This window comes from Hemicordylus capensis, chromosome 3 (assembly GCF_027244095.1).
Source record: "Hemicordylus capensis ecotype Gifberg chromosome 3, rHemCap1.1.pri, whole genome shotgun sequence".
Lineage (NCBI taxonomy): Eukaryota > Metazoa > Chordata > Lepidosauria > Squamata > Cordylidae > Hemicordylus > Hemicordylus capensis.
The window spans coordinates 20339932-20362345 of NC_069659.1; the positions used below are offsets into that span (position 1 = coordinate 20339932).

Consider the following 22414-nt stretch of genomic DNA (forward strand, 5'->3'; position numbering starts at 1 on the left):
AACATTACAGGGGACATCTATCAGATACAAGACAATCGGAAAGAGATAGAATAAAAGGGAACTATTATTCTTATTTCAGAGAGAAAGAACATACATCCAAAATGTAAAATGTCTCCTAGAACCATGAAGGATATGTACATGCTTATATATGGTGTAAGAGGATACAAATGGTTAATAAAACAATCTGAGGTAGAAGCCCCTCAAAAGTTTGAAAAAAGTTCTTTTTTAAAGAAGTTGCAAGGCTCACCTAATTTTGCTTAAACAGTACAAGTTATTTTCCCCATTTAGCAATTGTAAAAAACATCTCTTAATGTCAGCTTCCAAAGCACAAGCATAGATGCACCCAATATCTTACTAGATTTAGTTCCGGCGAGTTGCTGTTATTGTTGTTGTTGTTATTTCGATTTACCTTTAATATATTGCAAATTTCACATGGAAACTACACATACTCTCTTTAAGCTGGTCTAAGGACCGTAATAAAAATTTACTTACTTACACACACTCTCTTTCTGGAAGCCTAGTTCAATTCCCTAACAGATGTATGATTAAGTGGGGGTTTTGTTTGGTTTTGTTTGAACTAGGAACACTTAAGAACAAAGAATGAAACCTGACGCTTAACATTTATTTAATTCAGCTCAAGAGTGTAGAATAAAAGTTGCAACGCTAAGGGTTAAAAGGTGTACTAAAGGTAAAGCGTGCTGTCAAGTCGATTTCAACTACTGGCACCCACAGAGCCCTGTGGTGTTCTTTTGATAGAATACAGAAGGAGTTTACCATTGCCTCCTCCCACGCAGTATGAGATGATGCCTTTCAGCATCTTCCTATATCGATGCTGCCCAATATAGTACCAGCAGGGATTCGAACAGGCAACCTTCTGCTCGTTAGTCAAACATTTCCCCGCTGTGCCACCACATGAATATTTATATACCACTTTCCCACAAAAGTTCTCAACATGGTTTACCTAGAAGAATAAATAAGACTAGCTGGGCCGGGCACAGAGCATCTGCACCTCTAGTTCTCCCCCATTCCCACCACCACCACTTCCCTCCCGCCCTAGTGCAGCTGCCGCCGAGCCATCCTTCCTTTTGTCTGGCAGGCAGACCAGAGAGGGAGTGTGCCACGCTCTCTGCCGCCTGCCTGCCACCTTCTTCCACCCACCGACCAGGCTATTATTCCTTTTGGCCAGCAGGCAAGCTAGAGAGGGAGGCTGCGTTGCCCTCGCCACTAGCTGGCCGCTGCAGTAGTTTTCTGGCCCGCCGGCCCACCACCTTCTTCCTTCTTCTTCCCCCTCCACACCCATTACCACTTTATTCTCTACCTAGTGGCAGCAGCCAGCCACCACCATTCACTACTGTTTTTTTCCCCACTGGCCTGCCGGCTGCCTCTGCCATTTTCTTCCTCCCGCCCATACCGTCACTATCTGGTAGCTGCTCGCAAACTCTCAGAAGAGCTGCCACACATGGGATTAGCCACAGGTACACCTTAGATAAATATATATAAAGAAGATGGTTCCCTTTCCCCAGAGGGCTCACAGTCTAAAAAGAAACATAAAGTACAGACCAGCAACAGCCACTGGAGGGATGCTGTGCTGGGATTGGATAGGGACAGTTGCGCCCCTCCTGCTAAATACTGTGAAACAGAATCAGCACTTTGAAAGGCATCTCTTTCCTCAGTTAGCAAGGGTTTGTCATAAAGCCTCACGTGCTACCTACTCCTTGCAGGGAGTACTCAGACATAGAAGCCTCTACCTGGAGCCTGAAGTGGGAAGTTCAAAAGGTTTTTCAGCCACTTGATTCAGGGTGTAGAAGGCTGGTCCTAGCTGGACGAAATAATGCAAGTAGGAACAGCCTCTCCGGTCAATGGCTTCCGTTCACTGCACAGGACAAGGCTTTGCTTAAATTCTTGTGAGAGCTCTTAGGTTCCCCAGAACATATTTGGAAAACCATTGCACTGTCATCTGGCTTAGAAAATGGTCAATAAGAAGTGCTATTCTGAGGATTTGGGGCAATGAGGTATGACACTCCCTAGCAGCAGTGCTCTTCCCAGCAGCCACAGGCTTGTGGCTTTTATTCCCTAGAAGTTCCCATCACAGCAATGTTACATAATGCAGCATCATTCTTGGGGGCAGGAAAGGCAGCCTGCAGTCGCCCATTAAGCCAGCAGCACTGTGAAGACAGCACTAAAGGGGAGGGGAGGGATTGTGAAGCTGTTTTCAGTCCTCCTTTCATCACCCCACACCTTCAAAAAAAAAAAAAGAGGGGGTTAGAGAAAGTAATAATCAGCTGAAAACATTTGGCTCTGTTCTAGAGTAACAATCATAGAGGGAAATGGGGAAGAGGATACAGTTTGAAGATTACCAAGAATGGATGGGAACACTCAGAGAGCGGCCCATAAATGCAAAGCATTATTAGATTCTGAATTGCTTCTTTTTAAATGTGTACCAGCTTCCTTGCCCTTAAAATTCTGCTTTCTGCTTTTACTCCGTTACCCTGGTTATCTTTCTTCTTTCGTTTCTCTTTATACTCCTTACAGAGCTCTGCATTCTCTGAGTACCAGCTCTAAGTCAGACCAATTATTTCATCTATTTCTCACACTGTCTAATCCACTGTCTTTTTGCAACAAATTGCTTCCAGATTTTAGTTATCATTCAGTCCCTCTGGAACTCAAAGCACCACTTCAAACTGGTTAATGAAACTGTCCCAGGGTGATTGGTGAACACCCCTAAATTTCTGTATTGCTAGTAATAAATCCTATCTATTTGTTCCAAGGCTTTCTTTCCTTCAGTGTGCTCAGATTTTAAACTTTGGGCATGATCAGACACCACGTGGAACCAGAGTTCAGTCTTGGTTCTGCATGACATCCAGACCTTTGGAGCACATGTCCTCCCTCCTTTGCCCCCATGTTTCTTGCAATAATTCAGTTTCCAATTGTGGCAAAAGAGGAGAAAAGGCTCCCTTGTGCCATCCAAACAACTAATCCCAATTGAGTCTAACCAACTCCAATGAAATAAACCAAGATCTGAACCAAAGGTTTGCAGTAGGTTTCAGATCTCCGTTCCAAGGAAGTTGATTAGAATAAACCAAGAGCAGTCAGTTCAGGCACCACAACTACCTTGGTTTCTTTTGAACTGCAATCAGATGCACAAGGGCAGGGGAGGGGAATCACACGGCTCCAAGATTTGGGGGCATTATGCAGAACCAACATTTAACCATGGTTCTGCACAACATCTGAACGGGTATGTCTTCTTCCTCCATTACCCTTTCCTAGCATGTGTGCGGGCACGCATCTAGAAGGCAAGCCTGAATGCAGCATTTCACCCTTAAGTTTGCACTACCCACTGATGCAACACCTTGAGGTCATTCACACAATCAAAAACTGTGTTGTACCCAAGTTTGAGAGCTGTGTGTGCTCCCAAGTTTTGGTTGTGTGGAAGGCAGGAGGAAAACCTGGGTAGCTTTTCCTCCTACCTTGCTTCCACACACAATCAAAAATTGGGAGCACACCCAGCTCCCAAACCCAGATAGAACACAGTTTTTGATTGTGTGAATGACCTTGTCTTTCAGATAGTTTAATAACTAAAAAATAAACAAGTCCTCAGCACCTCAAAACAATGCCCCAAATACAAGTACTCAAGACAGAAACAACTAACTATTTCCAAGCACAGCTGATCTATATTGCATAAAGACCTCGTTTCCCCCTCCATTCCTTCTCATAAAATTTGTATGCGTGGAATTAGAGGAGCACTGACCAGCATGCAGCCTGCTGTCAGCACCTCCTGTCAATTTCCTCAAGTCATTAGCAACCTGCTGTCATGACATTCAAACCTTTACAAGCAGTTAAGGCCCACAGGTAACCTGTGCTGGTCTCTCTGCAGTGACCTCTATTCCCTCTATGCAAATCAAATAGGAAGGAAACTGAAGGTGGCCATTTGAACCCGAAGCTGCATCCTGGAGTGCGGCAGAATCCCGTAAACAGAAACTGTCTCAAAAGCAGGCACAGGTTTCACAGTTGATCTGACACCTCTCATTTGAGAAATTAAGATGCACCAGAGCCATACGGCTCTGTACAAGGAAGGAGGAGCAGAACATTCTGGGAGATTCAGGGAGGTGGAAACCAGCACTTAGAGCAGACATCGTCAGATGGCACCGCTTTAGAAGCATTCCCCAAAGTGCAGCTCCACATACTAAGCTCACCGCAGAAATCTTGAATTTGCTTGTGTGGCCTCCAGGAGTACAGACAGGATCGTGGGTACACCGAGTTATGAAACACAAATTAGCATTCTATGCTCAGGTCATCCAAACTCACCAAAAGAAGATGAATTCCCCACCTGGATAAGGTGTGCAAATTAAGTGCAATGCAGACAGGAACCATTTCAACAAGAATTATACATTCAGGAGAGCCATAAGATTTCCAGTTCCGTATGCTCCAGTATACGGAATAGAAGATAGAGCATGCTTAACCTTCTTCCCCAATTGCCGTGGGTGACCCTTCCCTCCAGCCTGGCTCAAAGATGACTGAGTTTCTCAGTCAAGTGAGAAAAAGCAACTCGGAAGAGGGTTATATACACGCCTTCCCATCCACTTCTCCCCAGGAAATTCTCTTCCATGAATTTCCCTTCATGGAAATCCCTTCCATACAAAGAGAGAGAAGCAGATTTGCTGAAGATCTGTCAAATATTTCCACCCTTTTCCATCTATCCACACCTTCACAGCAGATCATCATAAAAGCAGCCTAGGAAGATCTAACAAAATATGCAAGTAGAAAGGCCACTTGGCAAAAGGAGGGAAGTAGCAAAGCCAACAACCAATCTTGGGTCATTTGCTGGGTTTAGACTACTACTTATTCTGTATGCAGGAGAACCTCAGTATTTGCAGAGGTTCCGTTCCCTGCTACCACCACAGATACGGAAATTGCAAATACTGGATTATTGGGGCAATGCAAATCCAGGGGTTAGGTTCCCAGAAGTTGAAAAAACAGATAAAATGGCCCTAAAAGTGGGGGGAGTGGCCTAATATGCTTCACGGGTCCCCAGCAGACCTGCAATGCCCCCCAAGAGTCAAATATCAGCAGGAAACTGCAGGTTGTGCACCTTTGGGGGGGGAAACAAGCCATAAAATTACCTCAGATGTCATTTCTGGCCACTCCCAACCCACAGATATGCAAGTTTAACCCCCCTTTTTGCCAGATTTTAACCACCTATACTGAGGTCAAGTGTCCATTACCCAGTCGCAGATATGTGAATCCACAGATGCAGGATCCATGAATATCAAGGTTCTCCTGTACCTAGAGTTATCAAAGCAGTGCCTCTTTGCTCAGTTAGCAAGGGTAAACTACAACTCCCATTGTCTCAGCCACAGTGGCTGAAGGCCAGGGATGATGGGAGTTGTAGTCCAAGCACAAGATGTTACCCAAGACTGCTAGCAACAAACCCAGTAAGACGATACATTCAGAAGACCCAGTAAGCCATGCTTTGTTGGATCATGAATGCATGCCAAGGTTGCCCTGAGCCTACCTGGCTGCATCTCCACTCATGCGCTTGGCGGAGGGGGAGGAATCCTGCTGAGTTAAACTATAACTTGCGGGTTCTGATGGCGTGCAGAGCTGCGATCTGACCAGTCGGCATTCCACCCTCACAGGATTCCCTTTTTGTACGCACACAAGCAGCACATGGGCTCAGAGGCTGAGAACAGGATTCCAGATGCTCAGTGTCTTTAGACCCATTCCTTGTCAAAAGTAGTACTTACCACTCCTATGCCTTCAAAAGCAAACACAGCTGTGCCAAAAAAGAGAGGATATTTCTTCCAGCCAGCCACTGCAGGCAGTTTCTTAGGATGCGACAAATCCTGGCAAGAGAAGTCAGCATGAGGAAGATGGACCGTGCAGTGCCTCCCCAACACTTAAGAGCAGTGCCCTCTTCAGACACTCACAAATGCCCAGGGCCACCTGTTGGAGCCACCTCACAGAACCAAACTAGCATGAGATAAGACAGGGGTAGGCAACCTTGCCTCTCCAGCTGATGTTCAACTGCAACTTTCATCATCTCCAGCCACAAAGGCCAAGGCTGCCTAACCCTAGGATGGAGCTCAAAAGGACACAAGAGCAGGTCTGTTGGGCCAAACCAAAAGGTGAAGCATCCTGCTCCCTACAACCGACAAAAGGATTCCTTTGGGATTCCTTCAAGTGCTCAAGGGCAATAGCCCTTCCCACTTGCCACTCAGAAATTAGTATTTAGTGGCATACTGTCTCAGAACATGGAGGTTTGCATAGCCATTATCCTTGATTAGTTTGTTTCAAGCCCTCATATCTTGTAGCAGAGAGTTCTGCAGTTGCGCACTGATCTGGGCAAGGCTGGATACACACAAGTAAGTAAGGATGCTGCTTTACTATGAATCCCTGACATGCAGGAGTGTCCACTTTCTCTTGCCACTAATCCCTGGTCTGTTTCCAAGCTCAGTTCCAAGTGCTGGCTATTTCCTTTAAAAGCCCTAACAAATATGGATCTGGATATTTAACCAACCATCTTTTCCTGCACGATCCTGCCTGGGCAGAATCCACTGTGTTTTGCCTCTGTGCACTCTGCTGTAATAGAAGGGTATCTCTTACTAGAGAGACATCCCAACAGGGGAGACCCTGCTCTGCATTCTACCTTTGCCTGTAGTGCAGGTGTTTTAAAACTTGGGTCCGTAAATGTTGGCAGACTACAACTCCCATCATTCTTAGGCACAGTGGCCAAAGGCAATCCAAATGGCAACATCTGGCAGTCCACGTTTGAGAGTCCCTGCTGTAGTGCAATTGGTGGTTATGTGGGACAGGACCCACCCTCCCCTCCCTTTCAACCTTTTGTATGCTGGCAAAGGCCACTTTGTTGAAGTGAGTCAATCTGGATTAAAATTCTTGCACCCCAAATAGTGGATTTCATCCAGTTCCATAGTTTTGTTTTATTCTGCTGAAGCTTTTAAGTTGGTTTCCATTGCATTCTTACATTAAGTTAGACAGCACTTCGAGGACACTCTGCCAAAAAGCTTCTTATGTGTTATAAAATGAATAATCATTTTGGACATTTATTATAGCACACAAGATCTGAAGAGTCTTCAACTCAGTTAATGAAGTTGGGTTTGGAATTATTTTGCTTTAGAAGAGTTTATCCATCATGAAAGTTTAAGAGAGTGTTCACCAAAACAATAAACACACAAAAACTAGAGGAAGCAAAAAGAGATGGGGAAACTCAAAAAATATCTTAACAAGCCAGTGAAACACTGGATGGGTTCACACCTACAGAGACATCCGAGGTCTGCATGAATACCCACAGCCCTAGGAGCACACAATCCCCACCCCACGCAAGAGCCTCTGTTCCCTGCCCAGGTTCCAATATTCTGAGATGGTGGGTGTGGACATTATGGGAAGGAGAACAGGTTTTGTGGTAGCAAGCATTAATTGCCACTTGCTAAACAGGGTCCACCTTGGTTTGCATTTGGATGGGCAACTACATATGAACACTAAGATACTCCCCTTAGGGGAAGGTCCACAACACTGTGGAAGAGCATCTGCATGCAGAAGGTCACAGGTTCACTTCCTGGCATCTCCAGGTAGGGCCGAGGAAGACTCTTGCCTGAAAGCTGGGGGAGCAATGGCACTCACTGTAGACAATACTGATCTAAAAGGGCCAATGGTCTGACTTGGTATAAGGCAGCTTTCTATATTTCTAGGAAATGGGGATTGCATGGGGTTCACATGGGGATTGGGAGCCGAGTAGAAGACTGCATGCTCCCAGGTCTGTGGGTAGTCATGCGAACCTCAGGTGCCACCGTACATGTGAACCTGCCCATTGACAAACGAAAGTGTCAGATGAATCTCCTTCAGGAAGGAATTCCACAGGGCAGGAGCCACCACTAAGCAGACCACAATCTAGGAAGAAATGTTTTCACCCACAGCCAATAAAAGTCAAGTTAAGATGGTTACGTCACTAGACACATCAAAATAAGACATTGCAAGGCCAAAAAAAAAAAAAAGTAGATTTCCCCATACTCACTTGAGCAACATATTGGTAAATTATCACCAGGCTGATGATCATGCATATGTTTGCAAAGAACGAAAGCACAGCCAGGCTCTTAAGGTCACGGATGAAGACCAAGAGGATAATAAGAGGAAGGAAGCAGAGCATATATAGCCGCAGATCAAAGGTCCTTTTGCCAGAAGCACCACTGGTTCCTGTGTCGTTGACAACATCAACATTGTTCTCAAAATATCCTTCATAAACCTGCAGGAAACACATGGTTTTCATATGATCAGAAGAATTTCATGAGCCATTCTTTTATTTTAAAAGGACGGACAACTTTCAAAAGAGAGGGGAGATTTCCATTCTGCTCCTGGGTCCCCTACATGTGTGGAAATAGCAAGGCACCCATGCGAGAGGTATAACCTGGATCAGAAATGTTCACCTAGGGAACTCCACAGAGTGTCGAATCAAAATGATCTTCACACCTCCAATTTGAACATAGATTGCAAGAAGTCTCGATATGCTTGGAATTTGATCAGCTTTATGTCTCTGAGGAGAGAGGTGATGGGACATTCTCTTATCACATTTGCATGCCACAGCCTTCCAACAAAAAGGCAAGAGACCCATCACAAATTCTGCCCTTTACAATAATTTCTCACCTCTTTTCAGACCTTCTCTAGCCTCCTCCTGAAATTAAGTATAGTCACTTCCTATCCATCACTCACTTTACTTTACTTTACTTTATTTACGGTCAGTGACCAAAAGAGAAATGTACAGTCATTAATAACTCAAAATCACATAAAATCCTTAAAATAAGAGTATATTATGAAAATAAGAGTATATTTATATAACTAAAAATGGCAGTTTTTGGTTTTTTTTAAAAGAATACCCTCATGAGTTTGAGACTCTTATTTTAAAAGCCACATAACAGTACTTAGCAACTGTTCTGGAGATTACTGAATCTTCATCGGCTAATAAGTACTTTAAAAGAAGATCCCCGGTTTTCCCCTTCAAATTATTTAGCAAGGGATGGATTAATTGCTGCCTTACATCCTGGTAAAGTGGGCATTTTAATAAAATATGGGCCATTGACTCGATCTCCTGGCCACAAGGACATATGTGCTTTTCATAGGGCAATTTGTTATACTTCCCATATAAAAGCGCTGAAGGGAAGGCATTAAACCTCGCCCTAGAGAAAGCCCATCTATGACTGCATTGAGTAATCGTAAACAAGTAGGTAGCTGGGCTTAAGTCTGTCTTTAGCTGTACAGATTTGTAAAATTGAGGTAAAATAGCCCTCTCATTTTGTATTTCTATATCGACCAGTCTTTGCTGCAACAATTTGTGAGCTGTAGTCGTACCAGCCTCCAACAGTAAAGCGGGAGATAATCCGCAGCAGGAAAGCTTGTGCGTTATTTCCTTGCACCAGGATGCTTTGGCTCTGCTGCCAGTAATTTAGGGATTAATCCTGTTGGGGAAAGATGCAGTTTTATCCAGTAGTTGATTGATAACATCCAGGCCTTGGACTCCAGTTCGAGAATGCCCGCTTCTGAGCGAATCACCGCGTTGGACACACAGTTGGGGGCGCCAAATAGCTTCCCCAAGAAACCCGTTTGGATTTTTTCTAGTTCGCCAAATTTTGCATGCATCACCAATTGGGCTCCATAAAGTATTTGGGGAATCACCTTGATTTTGTAAAGTTTGATTGCTGCCGGGATATAATTCCCCCCCTTAGACCAGAAAAATCACGTTATTAATGACTGTACATATCTCTTTTGGTCACTGACCATAAATAAATAAATAAAGTAAATCCATCACTCACCTTGCTTTACCTCTTTCTTTCTAAGGCATCATGTGCATACAGCAGGCCTTGACCAATTTTCTTTGGACTAGGAGCCAGCCCAAAAATTCAGGCTCCAGGCAATGGACACTTGACAAAATTAACAGTGATGGGCATTGTGGCTGGGGAGGATAAATAGGTTATTCTCCTTACAAGTAGCATATTCAGAACAGAAACAGAGCTGCTTGGGACAAGTAAGATATTTTATTTAAAAACTCTGCCTCTGAATATCCTAGAATAGGAGCCAGGTTCGGATTTCTAGGGACCATGGATCTCAGCCTGGTGCCTGGGATCCATCAAGCCCTAGTATACAAGCACTAACAACTCTCTTTTCCTAATTCTTCTGCGTATCAGAGCCGGTAAGAAGTTGCCAGCCTACAACCCCTCTTTACCTCCTTGTCTTTTTAAAAATTGTTTATTAAGACATTTATATCCCACCTTTCTTTCATCACGGAATTCAACACAGCACACATGAGGTTCCCAGAGAGTCACTCACTGGCCAGACCTAGACCAGCTTCACATCAGCAAGATGGCTGCATCATGTACCTGCAGACCATGCCCTGAGAATTCACAGCTGAAAAGGATCATTCCACTGCTGGAAAATGGCCACCAGCATGACAGATGGCAGGACTACCAAGAGGCTCCCATCGCCAGATCTTAAAAAGCAGCAAGGTAAATATGGAAAGAAGTCTCAAGTATTCTGGGCCAGATTGTGACGAGCTTTAAAAAGCAAGCACCAGCACCTTGAATTCAACCCCAGAACAGATCGGCAGACAAGCCAGACAGGTGTCTTATGCTCTTTGGGAGCCAACAGCAAAGATTAAACTTTCTAGATAGCAGCAGAAGATTTTTAAATGGCAGCCACACTAACCACAACAGCTACAGAGCGCTTCTCCCTGCCATGGCCAACCGCTTTTAGCCTAAATCAGATGCCAAAGTGGGACTACTGCCCGATTCACAAACCCTCACATACAAAGCAGCAAGCTATACACATACAAGCTGTATGCAACAACTGTGCGGACTCACCTGCCAACAAGACGACTTCCAGGAACTGGGTTTGGAAAGCTAGTACACACTTATTGTACAAAATGGCCCTTATTTCCAGCGACTGTTTAAGATCACAGTCCAGCAGAACAATGTAGCAGCTTTCGTTTTCTGTAGGGCTTTTGCCCAACTAAAGAACTTTTTGAGGAGTCACTCAAATGTGTTTAATCCATTAAGATCTGCATAAGGGGAAAGTATATTGGAGGCAGGAACAGGGCCAGCATCGGGAATCAATCAAATTGGGCACTGGCCAAGGGCACAAGACCAAAATGTTCATGGCCAATACCTGAGGCCCCGATGAGGGATGGTGGCTCTTTCGGCACAGCTGCCAAGACACCCTCCAAGCCGCTGCCTCAACCTTCAAGCTTAGCCTCTCCAAATTCCACACATTCCAGTGTGGAAAGCTCCTTCGGTTGCTGAAGAACATCCCACACTGCTGCCACTGCTAAGATTAAGCCCCCACAAGGGTTTGTGGGGGAAGCTTCTTATTTTTATATTTATATCCTGCTCTTCCTCCAAGGAGCCCAGAGCGGTGTATGATTACATTTATCCCCACAATAGCCCTGTGAGATAGCTTAGGCAAAGAGACAGACAACTGGCCCAGACCACCCAGTGAGTTTCATGACTGAATAAGGATTTGAACTCAGGTCTCCTTGGTCCTAGTGCCTTGGAGCCCAGAGACCACTTCAGCAGCTGCTACACCAATGATGCAATGTCCCAGCCATCCCATCACTAAGCACAATGGTAAAGGCATTGCATTACTGGTAAGCTGCAAGCATGGCTGCATCGTTCTCCCAGAAAGGCACTTGGGCCACTGGGCCACCGAGAAACTGAAGGAGTCCTGGGATGTAGCGATAGTCGCTGGCTTGGATGGCTTTTAAAAAGGAGCTTAGGGCATATTCTTGGAGGGCAAGTCTTTCAATGGCAGCTAGTCTTTATGGCTATTGGCTCCCTCCAGGTTCAGAGGCAGGAGGACGCTGAATACCAGTTGCAGCGGAGAGCTGATGGGAGAGAGGGCATCTCCTGCTTGTGGGCTTTCTGGTGGGAAAACAGGGTGCTTAGACAGAATGTGGTCTTGGGCCTCATTCAGCAAAATTCTTATATTCTCCCATAAAAGAGCAAAAGGGAAGAACCTCTTCTGCCATCTGCAGTTTGCTACAAATACACATCAAAGTTAACTTCCAGATGGTCAACACTTTTTAAAAATATATATTGTAATAGATTAAAGGTTGAAACCCTAATATTTATGTTGTAAACAAATCGCATTGCGCACAGTGAATCGCATTGCGAGCAAAGTGTTTGCCATTCAAAACTTTGAGAAGGAATTCAAGTTGCCAACTTGCCAGTTGCCGCACAGCTAGAATTTAGAAGCCCATGACATCCAGAAGAGTTAAACACAAAAAATGGGCCTACAAAGTTAGAACATGAAAGAGCAGCATGCCTCCGTCTCCCTCCCCCACATATCGTCTGGGGCCAAGCAACAGTTTACTGCTGATTGCGATAAGATGATCTGTATCCATGACTCATCCACTGCCTAACCTACACTCTTTTGCAATGTCAAACTCAATATCATCAACAGCTCCAACCACTCGGTCACTATCGCTTTGAAGCTGCTGCAATTTCCTCCAGTGCGTCACTACATGGAGTTAGTCATGTTGGGACTAGGGCACGGCAAAGCACTAACCCCCCACCCACCCACCCACACCCCCGCTCCAAAAACACAAAGCAGGAAGTAAAGTTGGGGGAAAACAAGGCACCAGACTTAAAAGCACTTTCATCCGTGACATACGCATTTCCAGCCTTGAGTAAGCTTTCCCCAAAAGGCTTCCTTTTTTTTTTTAGGAAGAAATTTACTCTAAATATATTACTTTCCCAGTTGCTTTTCCCAAACTGGTTCACGATAACAAAAATCGTGAAAAATCGTGAAAACTGAACTCCTCAAGAAACCTTGAGGAGTTCCAAGTAGATGCATTTACAATGCACAGAAATGGCTCAGAAATATTCTACCCTCTGAAGGAGCACAACATCTTTACCACACAGTTGCTGGCATGTTAAAATAAAAGCGCGCGCGCGCACACACACACACACACACACACACACCCCATCAAGCATCTCCACTTCAAGTTATATATGTACACATGCACCTACCTTCCCAAGAAATTAATTGGAGCAACTTCTAGACAGCAAAACAATGCTGCACAACATGAAGAAGAGCATGCACTAAAGTTGGAAGCGGTGGTTTATCTTCCACACATCCCTGCAGGCTTAACATAGGAAGCTGACTTCTATCGAGTCAGACCATCTAGCTCAGTATTGTCCACAGTGACCGGCAGCAACATTCCAAGATTTCAGGCAGCAGTATTTCCCAGCCATACCTGAACATGCCAGGCATTGAACCTGGGATCTGCTGAATGCTCTACCACTGAGCTACAGTCCCATTCCCCTTCCATTTTTTCCCAAGGGATCTTACAGGGTGTTCATACAGCCAGCAGGGATTTCATGCAACTTCCATAGCTCCATCTGCTGGCCAGCACTTGCTTTCCATAAATAACCCATCCTTTTTCCCCACAGGCCAGAAGAGTACTAGTTAAAAGGGGTGGGTAATTCACAGAAATCAGGAGCTGGCTCGCAGGTGGCGCTGTAAAAGTCACCTGAAGTCCCTTCAAACCATATGAGCAGCCCGTGAAATTCCAATGGGAAAGGATATGCAAGCATGAGGGAGTGGAACATAGGAAGCTGCCATATACTGAGTCACACCATTGGTCTATCTAGCTCAGTATTGTCTTCACAGCCTGGCAGCGGCTTCTCCAAGGTTGCAGGCAGGAATCTCTCTCAGCCCTATCTTGGAGATGCCAGAGAGGAAACTTGAATCCTTCTGCTCTTCCCAGAGCAGCTCCATCCCCTGAGGAGAATATCTTACAGTGCTCACACTTCTAGCCTCTCTTTCATATGCAACCAGGGTGGACTCTGCTTAGCTAAGAGGACAAGCCATGCTTGCTGCCACAAGACCAGCTCTTCTGGTAGTGCACGGAGGGTGAATGAACTCTCACTTCCTATTTGCATGCAAGCCCTTCAAGTCACACAATCTGTTGCTATCTGGGAGGACCTTAAGGCTCAGATCATGCACATGAATAACTGGACTAGTATTTCTCATCCTGGGGAAAAGTCCCAAGGTTTGGCACAGTCTGGCACCTGCCTAGCCTTCAGCACCCCAGGAAGCACCAACCAACACCTGAAGGGCCAGGTCTTGTGGTAGCAGGTATGAATTATTCCCTTCGCCCAGTAGGTTTGCATTTGGATGGGTGGCTACATGTGAACGCTGCCTGCTCTAAGATATTCCCCTCAGGGAAGGGGGCTTTGCATACAGAAGGTCCCAGGTTCACTTCCCGGCATCTCCAGACAGGGCCAGGGAAGACTCCTGCCTAAAACCTTGAAGAGCTGCTGCCAGTCAGCACAGACAAAACTGAGCTAGACGGACCAATGGTCTGGCTCGGAATAAGGAAACTTCCTACGTGCTGCTAACCAGTCCCTGCTGCACTGGGGAGCAGTCCAAGGCTCACACTTTGCTTCGCAGGAAAGGTTTCAGCTCACATGCACAAGAAGCCACTGATCTACCTGAAACCACCCTAACCTCTAACACATTATGGAACACGTCCTTAGGGAGACAGGGAGCATCCTGGCTGAAACACCGGTGTCAAACTACTGCGATCCCAACTCAGTGTAGGCGTGCAGCAGGAGGGTGAACTGCACCGCTTTAGGCAGTAGGTGGGAGACCATACCAACTACCTGCAAGTAGAAAATTTGCATACTTGGGGGAAAGACTGAGCTAGAACCAATGTCCCTACTATGCTAGTTTTTTAAAAAACAAAGATGTAGGGGAGCATTTAAAATATTGTATTCCCTGAAACGGCACAGCCCAGTTTGTATCCCCTGGACTGGCACAATCCATTTTGCCACCTCTGGATTCCTATTTCCTCATTCTGCTGCCTTTCTTTCTGCAACATGTAAGCATCTTCACTTCTTTCTTTTTTTAATCTAATCTAAAGCTGCTTTGGCCTCACTCACTGACACAGAACTCCCAACCCAAACCATGAAAGACAGAAATGTGCCATTTTTGCAGGGAGGTTACAGGCTTCGCTTGGACTACCAATGCCTCACCAAAAAAAAAAAAAAAAAATCCCTGGAAAATTCATTAATGTTCCAGAAAATGTGGAAACACTCTCTCACTGGAAAGCATGGGAAATGAGAACTCCTAGAGCTAGCCAGAGTCACTGAGAGATAAGACATTCATGGGCTTGCAAACTACAAGCCCTTTTCATCCTAATAAACATTATTATACAGAAAGAAAAGCATTACCAAGAAAAACACAATGAAATATAACAAACGTTGAGTCATTTATCACCCAGAAAAGTATATTATAAGTAGAGGTTGCAAGTGAAGTAGTAAGGGACATGGAACTCTGATTTATAACTTGTTGCCATGGATAATTTACTGTGGCCAATAAGTGTGCCCTTCAAGTAATATCCCCCCACCCCGCCCACCTTTTTACAGGAAAAAATGCTAAGCATTAAGTACAGTACCAATAACTTACTCTTTGGCACCCCCTTCAGGACAAAAGATGCATTTGAGTCAGAATTCAAATTCCATAAAGAGCGAATCCCTCAAAGCACAAGGCAGATGACATTTGTTTACCCAACACAGTAGTAATTCTTCGTTGATCTGCAAAACCATCACTGAAAGTTTTCCATCCTATCCATACTTGGGAATAGGTCCCACTGAACGTAGCAAAACTTATTTCTGAGTACCCCAACAAGTCACAACTCATTCTGCCGGGTTCAGCTCCAGGTGGGGAAGCCCATTTGCTCCAGGATGAAATCATGCTGCACAGCATGTGGTCTCAGAGCACAGGACACAGCCCCTTTACTGAAGCAAAACAGGTCTAGGTCTGGCCAGTATTGGATGGGTGACCACTTCAGAACCCCATTTATGCCCCCTTGAGTTACATGGGAGAAGCAAGGCAGGCTACAAATCAATCAGTAAAAAAAAAAAAAGTATACATTACTTGATCAAAGACATGTCATCTAACATGGCCCCCACTTCTCTGAAGCGTCCAGAAGGGGAACTAAAAAAGGAAGGGCTTGTCTAGAGCAGTTCAACTTTGAGTCTGGTTTTATTGTTTATTTAAAAGATTTATATCCCGCCCCTCCAAGACAAGGGCTCATAACAACCAAAAGCATAACATTAGCAAAGTAAACTAAAAACAGGATCCCATTAAAACCAAATTTTAAAAAGTTACTACAACTCCCATGATTCTTGGGGACATCAGGGACTCAAGGTTGGGAACCCCTGCTCAAGAGGAAGCATAATATGCTGCAGAGGTTCTGCATTTTAACTTGACTAGCAAGCCAGAGGTTCATTCATTTGATTTCTATACCGCCCTTCCAGAAATGGCTCAGGGCAGTTTACACAAAGAAATAACAAACAAATACCGGCAAAGGTTGCCGGTTCGAATCCGCACTGGTATGTTTCCCAGACTACGGGAAACACCTATATTGGGAAGCAGCGATATAGGAAGATGCTAAAAGGCATCCTCATCCTGCGCGGGAGAAGACAATGGTAAACCCTTCCTGTATTCTACTAAAGAAAACCACAGGGCTCTGTGGGTGCCAGGAGTCAGCACTGACTCAACAGCACACTTTCTCACACACACACACACACACACACACACACAGAGCCTTTTCTACAAAGAGCTCTGAGTGGCTTCCGAACAGCTCCTAGGCAGTTTCCCCATCAAGGCAGCTCCCAGGGCCATTTGTTTACCCAGAGTTTTCCATCCTGCCCTTCCACCACACTGGGCCTCTGCCCAGGTATCTGCCACAGGCATCTACCAGAAACTAAGTCAGACCCTTGATCCATCTAGCTCAGTATTGTCTACACAGACTGGCAGTATTGTCTACCGGCTTCTCCAAGGTTGCCGGTAGGAATCTCTCTCAGCCCTGTCTTGGAGAAGCCAGGAAGGGCTCTTAGAACCTTCCACTCTTCCCAGAGCGGCTCCATCCCGAGGGGAATCTCTTACAATGTTCACACATCAAGTCTCCCATTCATATACAACCATGGCAGACCCTGCTTAGCTAAAGGGACAAGTCATGCTTGCTACCACAAGACCAGCTCTCCTCTCAGGGTCTTAAGGCATTTCTAAGACAGGGTGTTTAATCTGCAATTATGTATTTATTTATTCATTCATTCATTCATTCATTCATTTTCTATACCACCCTTCCAAAAATGGCTCAGGGCGGTTTACACAAATAATAAATAAATAAGATAAATAAAACGGATCCCTGTCCCCAAAGGGCTCACATTCTAAAAAGAAACATAAGATAGACCCCAGCAGCAGCCCCTGGAAGTACTGTGCTGGGGTGGACAGGGGCAGTTACTGTCCCCCTGCTAAATAAAGAGAATCACCCCGTTAAAAGGTGCCTCTTTGCCCAGTTAGCAGGGGTAGCTACTGACCCTGCACACACTCACTCACACCATATGACAACACAACACAACCAATATTTATATACCGCTTTTCAACTGTGGCATATTTTCTCAATACCATCCACCCACTGTCCATGTGCAAATTTTATTTATTTATTTATTGTTAAATTTATATACTGCCTTTCATTAAAGCAATCCCAAATGAACTAGTGCCATGAGTGTGCCTAGCACCGGCATTCCATCTTGAGAGGCACACACACACAGAGTCTATCTACTACTGTATGAAATGAATGATGCAATTCCGCATGTGACTGCAAGTAGGAAAGCAATAACTGGCTGGAGCCACAAGGAGCACATCTGCAAGTGTCGTCGTTTTTAGATCCTGTCCCATAATGAAGCCTGAGGCATCACCCAAACTCTCTCCTTTTATGACCTTGCCAACTTAACCCTATACACAGACAGTACCCCTGCAAAGTGGTCAAAGAGGCTCCTTTTAGACTGGCAACTCTCATAGTTAGCGGGAGGGGTCAACGGTCCCTAATCAGTCTCGGCACAGCTTCCCTCCAGGGGCTGCTCTGGGGTCTCCTTTGTGCTTCTTTTTAGACTGTAAGCCTTTTGGGGACATGGAACCATCTCATTGTTTTCCTCTATGAAAACACAATACAATGTAAACACAACCTTTGGTAACTTTTTTGTTAAATAGTGGATGATGATGACGACGATGACGATGACGATGGTTAGCATTGTTAAAACATCCACGGTTTGTGTTTTAATCAAAACTAGCTGGGCCAGGTGCAGAACATCTGTTCCTCTAGCTGCCCGCCTGCTGCCTCCCCCCACCACCCGCCCACCGCCATTGTTTCCCTTCCCCCACCCCACCTGCCGGCTTCTTCCTTCCCCCCTCCCCTTCATCTTTTCCCACCTGCTGGCTTCTTCCTTTCCCTTCCCACCCACCCCCGCCACCGTTTCCTCTCCCCCTCCCCCCACTTCTTCCTTTCCCTCCCCGTCCACCCACCAGCTTCTTCCTGCCCGGCTGTCATCAGCCCATCCCTGCCACCACGCTGTCACCGTTAACTGCCACCATCATGTTTTCCCCCCGCCCGTCCCGTGACTATCCCACAGCTCTCCGAACTCTCACGAGAGCTGTCACACATGGGATTAGCCACGGGTATGCCTTAGATAATTAAATATATAGATTGGCGAAATCCTATCAAGCGACAGATATCCTACCTGTTTATTATCATTATCAGTGCACTGGTGCAGTGTTCTCCCAGGGGCCCACCAATTCAAGAAGGCAGACCACTACACTCTATGCCAGTCAAGGTTCCTGGATAGCTTTAAGGGCTGCCTTACCTGTACCACGTTGCAGCAGTGTATGCCTTTGCTCACCTCGAGGATAGAGTGCTGAATGTGCACACTCCAGCTGCTTTTTGTGAAAACAAGCCATGTCGAAAGCAACCGATTACACGCAAGAGTGCTTGCGCTACAATTCTCATTACCGGACACACTTCTACTTACTTGTTTCACATTTTCTGCTAAGAATACAAAATAAACACTGCAGAAGCCCAGCTGGGTAATCACAAGGAAGAAGTTGACAATACACCTATGAGAAAGACAAAAAAGAGAGCGAGAGAGCACAGAGACTTAATTGGGGTCTGATTTGTGGACGGACAATGGCTTTGAGGACACACCAAATGCACTGAAGTCACATGCATATTTCTGCAAGACGACCATTTGTATTATGATTATTATTTCTTCTAAAGCACTTGCATTGATTTGGCACTGCACATGAAGTCAAAACAAAAAGCAATCCAGGCTCTGTCCTCAGGCTTACAACCTAATCTAAAAGATACGCCAAGGGGAATGGAGGGAGATCAGTCGGACAGAGCCAATGCAGAGAGACAAGGGGCTCTGCTTTTTACAACAGGCATTACACCCAATTTGTGCAGGCCTGTCCTTCTCTGTACATCTTAAGCGTGGATCTTTCCAGCAGAAGCATGCGGCACTACTGTGACCAAGGGGATGGATTCATCTGACACAGCCTCCTGACATATTCTGGAGATAGACAGAATAGATATCAGGTGGTATATAAATATGATAAATAAAATATTAACACATGCATCTTGTCACTTGATGAGTTCATCCTGGAGGATGTCTGAATATTAGACATAAACCACAGATCAAGGCTCAAAGTTACCCTTTCCCTCAAGGGACAGCAGCCAAGCCAAGCTCCAAATCTGCATTGAATAACATAGAGAGTTGCCATATACTGAGTCAGACCATAGGTCCATCTAGCTCAGTATTATCTACACCAGGGTTTCTCAACGTGTGGGTCCCCAGATGTAATTGGACTTCAACTCCCATAATCCCCAGCTCCAGTGGCCTTTGGCTGGGAATTATGGGAGTTGAAGTCCAATTACATATGGGGACCCACACGTTGAGAATCCCTGGTCTACACTAACTGGCTGTGGCTCTCCAAGGTTACAGGCAGGGGTCTCTTCCAGCCCTATCTGGAGGGGCCAGGGAGTGTATCCAAGACTTTCTACAAGCAGATGCTCTTCTACTATGGCCACCCTCTAAGGGGAATATCTTACAGTATAGGTAAGATGAGGTCCCCCATCCAAATGCAAAAACCAAGGTGCACCTTGCTTAGCAAAGGGGATAATTCATGCATGCTACCACAAGACCACATCTCCTCCCTAGGTCTGGTAGCACCTGATTTTATAGCAGTATTAGAGCTAAGTGGATGCATGGCAACCTGGCTATTGCCTGGGTGGAAGATTACTCAGAGCATGGGGTACAAATGTGAGGCAAGTGTAACAGAAGCAGCATACACATAAACACACACACATTAATCAGCCTTTTAAGTTAGGAATGCTTCTGCAACACAGGAGACCATGCAACTCTAGCCACTTACTAAGTGATTCAATATAAAATCAAAGGCCCCCCAGGGATGCTTTTATCAGATAAGAGCCTTGTGAATGTTTACATTCAGCTTTTCTGCAAGTGTGCATCAGTGTTATGGTAGACATGCATCACCATAAGTTTTGGAAGGGTGTCAAAGGAGATCTATTGGGAGGGAAACAAAGAAAAGGAGTTGACACACTGGAATCTCTTTGGAATGCTCAGTTCCCACCACAGCATTCAAAGAAGCAGAAGCACAGGTATCCTATAAATAGGAGGAAGGCAGATTTCCCATTTATACACTATGGATGCAAACATCACTTTCACATTTGATTGAATTAAATCAACCTAGCTCAGGGGTAGGCAGAAAGTAGATTGGGATCTACTGGTAGGTATATTGGCCTGATCCAGCAGGGCTTTTTCTCATATAGAGGGTTTTAAAAAAAACAACCACACACACACCCCACTTGCTGTTATTTAACTATTGGGAGTCAAACCCCTAGAACATAAGAACAGCCCTGCTGGGTCAGGCTCAAGGTCTATCTAGACCAGCATCTTGTTTCCCACAGTGGTCCACCAGATGCCTCTGGGGAGCCCACAGGCAAGAGGTGAGGGCATGCCCTCTCTCCTGCTGTTGGTCTCCTGCAACTGGTATTGAGAGGCATCGTGCCTCTGAGGCTGGAGGTGCCAAAGTCCCATCCATAGGCCAGCATCCTCTTTCATCCAGTGGCAACTACATGCATCTGAGAATCCCGCAAGTGGGGAAAAGAGGGCACCTGCCCTTTCCCTCTGGTGTTCTCTAGCATCTAGGGTTCAGGGGCCTGTCACCTCTGATCTTGATGGAAATATTCAGTTATCAAGGCTAGTAGCCCTCGATAGCCCTATCCTCTACGAATCTGCCTAATCATCTAGATTGGTGGCCACTAGGGCTGTGCAATTATATTGGTTCAATAAGAATATCAGACCGTTGCACTATCGAGCATTCTTGGAAGGATTTCTGACAGGGCAGCAGGGAGCCCCGATAGTCGGAATTCCAACCAAAATCCCTACTGTCCTATCGGAAATCCTTCCACTTTCGATAGTACTATTTGGAACAATCCAGCTCTGCTGCTTGGAGTTATTCTTTCTCTAAGCTGACTCAGGGGTAATTTTTAAGGACTGCACACCCAAAATTGAGGGGTGGGGCTTAAGGAACTCCCTAGAAAGCACCCACTGACCCAGCGGGTAAGGATAATGATAGTGTTGGGAGGTCTTATTGGCCTCACAAATGTTGTTATTCCATCTCTTTATTGGATCAGCATTGATCCGATATTTCTGCTGGTGCACAGGCCTAGTGGCCACCATGTCTAAACTACACATTGTCTAAAAAGGTACTTCCTTTTGTTGGTCCCAAATCTCCCCCGCATTTAGCTTCAACAAATGACCCCAGGTCCCAATATTATGAAAGAAAGAGAAAAAATTATCTGTCCAGTTGATCCACACTGTGCATAGTGTTATGCACTTTATCATGCTCCCCTTCACTTCTCCAAGCCACAGTGTTTCTCACCTGTGAAGAGGGGTACTAGTTTGTTGCCTTTCTCCAGTATGTTGTACAGGTCTGCTAGCCTGCTTTCAGGCTTCGTATTAGAATCCATGCTGCAAATGTGTTGGAATTTGTGCTGCAGCTCAGATAGAGATTATCCCAATGCATGGCTCATGGACTCCATTACACAACGGGTTCTACCCCCAAGCCACCATTCTGCACCCAAGTACAGTGGATGGATCTCAAAATTCTAGTAACACACAGAATAGACCCCCACAGACCTGATGTCTTTCCAGCCCTCGGGCAGACTTAATTTGGTCATTTCAAACATTCATTAAGTCATTCGATTTCTATACCGCTCTTCCAAAAATGGCTGTGGTATATACAGAGAAATAATGAATAAATAAGATGGATCCCTGTCGCCAAAAGGCTCACAATCTAAAAAAAAACATAAGATAGACACCTGCAACAGTCACTGGAGGTACTGTGCTGGGGGTGGATAGGGCCAGTTGCTCTCTGCCTGCTAAATAAAGAGAATCACCAAGTTAAAAGGTGCCTCTTTGCCACGTTAGCAGAGGAACTTGCAAGATTTCTCTTTCCTAGATACAGCGCTTGGGGTTTTTGCTTG

At 45.3% G+C, this 22414-nt stretch overlaps 1 protein-coding gene across 13 annotated transcripts in view; it reads right to left on the reverse strand.

Moving 5' to 3' along the window:
• The window catches only part of SLC36A4 (solute carrier family 36 member 4), a 183861-nt gene that overhangs the window by 116226 nt on the left and 45221 nt on the right, over positions 1–22414 (reverse strand). For all 13 annotated transcript variants that reach the window (XR_008319964.1, XR_008319963.1, XM_053311400.1 and 10 more), the window contains exons 6-8: positions 18879–18963; positions 8030–8257; positions 5745–5843 (exon numbers count right to left, since the gene is read on the reverse strand). Coding sequence is in view for 11 of the 13 variants with exons in the window: in XM_053311400.1 (XP_053167375.1) it covers positions 5745–5843; positions 8030–8257; positions 18879–18963 (412 nt within the window). In the remaining 2 variants the exon portion in view is untranslated. The remainder of the gene's footprint in view (positions 1–5744; positions 5844–8029; positions 8258–18878; positions 18964–22414) is intronic.